The sequence below is a fragment of the Antrostomus carolinensis genome, unplaced genomic scaffold, assembly GCF_000700745.2.
Source record: "Antrostomus carolinensis isolate BGI_N321 unplaced genomic scaffold, ASM70074v2 scaffold28265, whole genome shotgun sequence".
Classification (NCBI taxonomy): domain Eukaryota; kingdom Metazoa; phylum Chordata; class Aves; order Caprimulgiformes; family Caprimulgidae; genus Antrostomus; species Antrostomus carolinensis.
The window spans coordinates 299-6,017 of NW_010314716.1; the positions used below are offsets into that span (position 1 = coordinate 299).

General features: G+C 53.2%; 2 protein-coding genes across 2 annotated transcripts in view; one reads left to right on the forward strand and one right to left on the reverse strand.

Annotated features, from left to right (window-relative positions):
- GAMT (guanidinoacetate N-methyltransferase) overlaps positions 1-1,085 on the forward strand; it is a gene marked incomplete at its 5' end in the record, with an annotated part of 1,268 nt that extends 183 nt beyond the window's left edge. The window contains 2 exons of the mRNA XM_010167739.1: positions 504-614; positions 945-1,085. Of these exons, the coding sequence (XP_010166041.1) occupies positions 504-614; positions 945-1,085 (252 nt within the window). The remainder of the gene's footprint in view (positions 1-503; positions 615-944) is intronic.
- A 1,269-nt stretch (positions 1,086-2,354) lies between these two features.
- Positions 2,355-5,590, reverse strand: NDUFS7 (NADH:ubiquinone oxidoreductase core subunit S7; the record flags this gene model as incomplete). Its single annotated transcript, XM_010167740.1, has 6 exons — positions 2,355-2,562; positions 3,074-3,162; positions 3,957-4,003; positions 4,088-4,267; positions 4,954-5,071; positions 5,522-5,590. Coding segments are annotated over 6 exons (601 nt in total), but the record flags the coding sequence as incomplete, so codon positions are not given.
- Between the last annotated feature and the right edge of the window lie 129 nt (positions 5,591-5,719).

The following is a 5,719-nucleotide window of genomic DNA, read 5'->3' on the forward strand; positions in this document are numbered from 1 at the left end:
CAGCACCCCAGCCCAACAGCACCCACACCTCGGCCCCACAGCACCCCAGCCCCAGCCCAACAGCACCCACACCTCCCGCTGCCCTTTGCGAGGGGCTGGAGCCCCCAGCTTGGGTGGGTTTGGGGGAGATTGGGACACACGGGGCAGGGAGAAGGATTTGGGAGCTCAGGAGTCACAGCCAGAGCCGGATGTTGATCTGCAGCTCCCGCTGTCTCCAACACCCTCCCCATCACCTGGGACTCAGTGCCCCCTGAAAAACCCCAATGTCCCTGTGATGTCCTCAGCACAATGGTGGCATTGGCGGCGCTTTTGGTCCACATGGTCGCAGCTGGAGAGGAGCAGCAGGAGGGCACAGAGGGCTGGGGCAAAGTCCAGCTCTGTGGGGAGATGGGAGAGCTTGGAGGGGGGGTAAGGTGGGACCTGGGTGCTGAGGCAAGTGTGCTGTGCGAGGTGAGGGCAGCGTGCTGGGGGCTGAGCCAGCCTCTCCTCGATTCCCATCGCAGGACCATGCCTTCCGCCTGCTGCAGCCCGGCGGGGTCCTCACCTACTGCAACCTGACCTCCTGGGGGGAGCTGCTGAAGACCAAGTACAGCGACATCGAGAAGATGTTTGAGGTGAGCACTGGTCCCAAAATGGGGTCCTCAAAGCTGCCCCATCAGCCTCTGCACCTCCTGCATCCCTGGGAGCTCGCCCAACACTGTGGCCATGGAGCAGCAGGAGCCAGAGCGCTCACTCCATGGCCATTAACTCATCGGCTGCGGCTCGGAGGGAACATTTGAGGGAAGGTCGGAGGGATTTTGCCCACAGCAGCCCAAGACGGGGCTCCCTGCACCTGGCTGCTCATGCTGTCCCATGTCCCCATGGGCCAGGGCTCAGCAGCATCTCCACTCACATCCCAGCAGCTCAAATCACGGCTGCTCCTTCCCACCCCTCCTCTCTTGCAGGAGACCCAGATAGGGCACCTGGTGGAGGCCGGGTTCAAGAAGGAGAACATCAGGACAACAGTGATGGACCTGGTCCCTCCCCAGGACTGCAGGTACTACTCCTTCCACAAGATGATCACACCCACCATCATTAAGCACTGAGGGTGCCAGCACTGTCCCTCGAGGCTGCCCTGAAGCCAAGGAAGCAAATACTGAGGAGAGGCTGATGATGTGAACTGCAAGGAGAGAAAAGCTCTTATCTCCTTGGATGCTAATGAGAGAAGACTGAAGCTGATTTATCTGGAGGTGGGAGATGGCTGGAGGGTTGGGATAGAAGTCCTGGCTCTCCAGGGGATCTCCTGGACAAAAGGACTCCCTGTCCCACCTTGATTGTCACCCAGAGATGCAGCCCCCTGCCCTGGAGGGATCTATGGGCTCTGCAGAGGAAGGTCCCACCCGGTGCCTGTCCCAGACGCTGGTTCCACTCAAATACTCTCCAAATACCTCGATTAAGCTGCAGTTCAAAACCCTTTAGCCAAAGGGGCTCAAGGACAAGATATTTCCTCTAAAAACTGGATCATTCCTAGAAATCTTGAGGTGGCTCCACACATGAGCCAAAGAATCTAAACCAGGCAGGAGAAATGGGGCAGTGGGGGGCATTTTGTTAGAACTGGATTGTGGCAGCTCCTGGAGCCACCCCCCCAGGGAAGTTTCCTGATACTTTTGTCTAAAGCCCATGATCTGATCCCAACAACCTCCTCGCAGTTCAACAGCACGTAAATGATGTTTCCTCTCTCTACCCAGAAGAGATCAAATCCATTAAAAAGGAATGAAATACACAACAACGTCTGTTTCAGAGCAATTTATTTGGTTTTGTTTCCAAAGTGTGTGTGTAATTCTGCCTCATCCCAGGCTGCTGGAGATCCCTACCACACCAGGCTCCTGGGATCCATCCGCTACCCAAGCCCACCCTGAGCTGCTTTATCCCTCTACCATGCTATGGAGTGCTGCAGCATTCATTGTTACTAGTCATATTCTGATTTTAAGCATTAATATTTTACTTACATTATAGAAATGTAATTAATTTGTCATGCTGTGCACACATAAAGGATTTATTAGATCCTTTGTAGGAATTACACACAAAAAGCAGGTGGTGAGTAAGAGACCAGCTCAGGGAGACCTCAGGCTTCGCCTGGATGTGTGTTGGTCTCAAAACTTCCCAGCAAAGCCAAAGAGCAAGTCCCAGATCTCTGGCAAAGCATTTATGTCACGATAGGTAACTTCAAACATTCTCCTTCCCTCACAGGCTATTCAGACCAGAAAACACCACACTGAATATTATTAAATTAAACTCCTGCTTTTTAATTGAGTTTTTAAACGAGTTCAAACAGTTTAGATAAGAGGGATATATTAAAGACAGGAAAGCATCTTAACCAGGTCGAGTTTTATTGGAAGGCTCGTGAGGACACAGGTTTATTGTGCGTACGAATGCAAGCAGGTGCCCCAGCTGGGCACTCAGTGGGGAGGTCATAAATAAAAGGCTATTTCCTGTACCAGATCTGAATCTTCTTCTCCCGTTTGATTTTCTTCTGAAGCTGTAGGATTCCATAGAGCAAAGCCTCAGCGGTAGGTGGGCAACCTGAGAGAGAGAAAAAGGAAACCCAGAGGGGCTGTAGCTGTGCTGAAATGTAGCCAGGAGGGGAACGGGCTTCACCCCAAAGCGGGCTGGGATGTCCCTCTGGCTCCGTGTACGTCACAGGCTGCAGAGTTCACAAAAGCAAGAGCTGCTCGAGTTTAGAAGAAGCTCTTCTTTGGTTTTAAAGAAACTAAAGGGATGGTGTTTTTTGAAAAGGTCTTTATAGAACACAGAAATGTTTTGCTTTTAAGCAAGGTGGTGTCTCACAGGAGAGCGTGTGGTTGACTAAACTACAGCCCACATTTCACACAACCCTTCCTGGTGAATAACATCAGCAGAACTCCACTGGAAACCCCAGGCAGATCTCACTGGAGCATCTGCAACTTTAACAACACAGTTTGAAACAGAAAGAGCTTTAAAAACTACACCAAGCGCCATCCAAACATATCAAATGAACTCCACTCCCGTCCTGCGCCGGGTCAGCGCCGTGGCAGGCAGAGCTCCTCTTCCCTACCTGGCACGTAGATGTCCACCGGCACGATGCGGTCGCAGCCCCTCACCACCGAGTAGGAGTAGTGGTAGTAACCCCCGCCGTTGGCACAGCTGGAAGAGACGGGCGGGTTTCAGCGCAGTGGAAAACTCAGCAGCCCAGGGGAAGATGAGGAGAAGGTGAAGGTGGCACCCGGGTGCTGTGAGGTGAGGAGCCACCTGACAGATTTCACAGTAAGGGGCAGAGCAGGTGCCAAGGTTCACGCTGCAGCCGCTCAGCCTCTTCGCAAGCCCTGGCTGGAAGGCAGAGGCCACGCTCACAGGCTGTTACTTCTCAAGCTGAATCGAACCAAATTGAACTGTGTTCATTCCTCTTACAAAGCAGATGTTCACAGGGTCCTCCCTCTGTACTGCAAAACCTTTTTTATTTTGCCTCATCTGCAGAGAGTGTTTCTAGAACTCATTCTGTCCCCTCCAGGCTCTGGTGAAACAGCTGCCCTCGGCCCCAGCACCTCTGGGAGATGCACAAGTTGGCAGTTCCACCACAGCAGAGCTCCACGGAGCTCAGATTTCATGCTGCAGAGTATAAATACTTTGAACGCTTTTGTCTATATGCAGATTCTGAGATTCTGGACATACACAAGTCCCCAGGCTCTGACAGCTGCAAAAACCCCAGAATCTTTCACTGGGAAGACTTTGCAGTTCACAGCGACTCAACAGACATCGTTCTCCTCGCCCTAATCAAAGGGAGTCTCTATGTTTCACTTATAACAAGGCCTCTTTATATAATTTAAGGGATTGGAAATACAAATGAGAAACGGGTTCCCCTCCCTTCATCTCCCCACTCAAGCAGAGACACCAGAGTTTTACAGTGCAGTGTAAGGTGATAAGAATGTCCCAGCACTCACCTCCCCATGGAGACCACGTAGCGAGGCTCTGGCATCTGGTCGTAGACCTGCAGAACACAGACATTTCAGACCACGGCCCGTTTGTGTCCAGCGTGCGCAGCCACGCTCGAGGCATCCACCACGGTCTGTACCTTTCGAAGAGCCGGGGCCATTTTGTTGGTCAGGGTGCCAGCCACAATCATGACATCAGCTTGCCGGGGACTAGCTCGAAAGACCACCCCAAAGCGGTCCATGTCGTAGCGAGGAGCCGCCATGTGCATCATCTCCACGGCGCAGCACGCCAGGCCAAACGTCATCGGCCATAGGGAGCTCTGCAGCAGGAGAGATGTGGGTTACAGGGTCAGAACACTGAAAGCAAGAGCTGAGACTCTGGGCAGGTGACTCAAAGAACAAGAGTTGATCAGACAGAAAAGTTTCAAGGTCTGTTTAGTTTGAGCTCCATGAACAGACAGAGCGTTTGCTGTTATGCAGGAGAGCAAAACCCGCGTCTCCAGGGAAAGCGGCGCCTGGAGATCTGTGCACTTGCAGCCTGAGAGATGCTGGAGGCACCCAAAGCCACAGACACTCCCTCCTTTGCATCTCACGCTGCTAAAACAGCCACCTCCAAAGCCCTGCACCAGGGCAGCGGTGACCGGAGAAGGTGAAACTCTGCTAAGCCAGAGCACAGCGGGCTCAGGGCCTTGTCACTTGTGCAGCTTCTCCATGGCACGGAGCAGCTGCTCACTACAAGGGTTACACAAACCAGAAGGTGCCTTTTCCCTGTCCCCGAAGGGCAGCTCTGCTCAGCCAGGCAGCCCGTGCCACTCTGCACCACCCTCACGTTAAGCGTCTCCCCCCATTCTGACACAGTACCCCAAATGTCAACCTCTGGCCAAGAAATGTGATGATTTCCCTGTGGAGACTTTGGAACCTATTTTTATCCCGAGGAAGAGATGGCTCAAATCCATTTCCCACCAGTACCTCAAAGCATTTGATCCCATTTCTCCCAGCAACTCACCCTTCGTGCCCAGTTGATCAGGTCATCGAGTTTGGTGACGATATATTCGCCTCTGCTAGTGGGGACGTAGGATTTTTTCTGGACAAGAGCTGAGCTCTTTTGCTGGACTTGGACAGAGCTGAAGACAAACGGCGCAGTAGTATCAGTCTCCAGTTATTAAGCGTAACTGCAGAACACAATCATTAACCTCGAGGAGCTGTGATCCCACAAAGAATCCCTGGTACATCGTTTACAGACAATCTCACACCCTCTGCCACCGCTGGAAACTGTTTATGACAGGGTTTTCCTCCCCTCACTGTGGGGAGATCTCTGGGCTCTGTTGCTCAGGCAGAGCCCCTCCGTTCGCTGTACCCAACTTACAGAGGGTGCCTGGTGGGCTCGTGGCCAGGGCTCACAGCCTGACAGCAGCCAGACAGTTAATCCTGGCTTTTAAGAGTGAACTGAGGAAAAGATCATCACCGAGCTCCAGCAAACAGCTGTTTTTTTTCCCCCCGGTTCCACCTGGGATCTCCCAGCTTCAGGAGGGGAGGACACAGCTGAGGAACCTGCCCTGAAGCGCCAGCGTTACCTGTCAGCATGGTCAGTCACCGGCGTCTGATGGAGCAGCTGAGTGTGAACAGATGTCACAGCAGCGGGCCTGGGAAAAGGAAAAGCTGTTGTACCCCCGTGTGACATGGCCACACAGCCGCCCCACTGCCCATGCTGCCCCCCTGGCCTCTCACAGACCAGTGCTCTCCCTGCAGGGAGCAGAATGGCCCCAGAAATC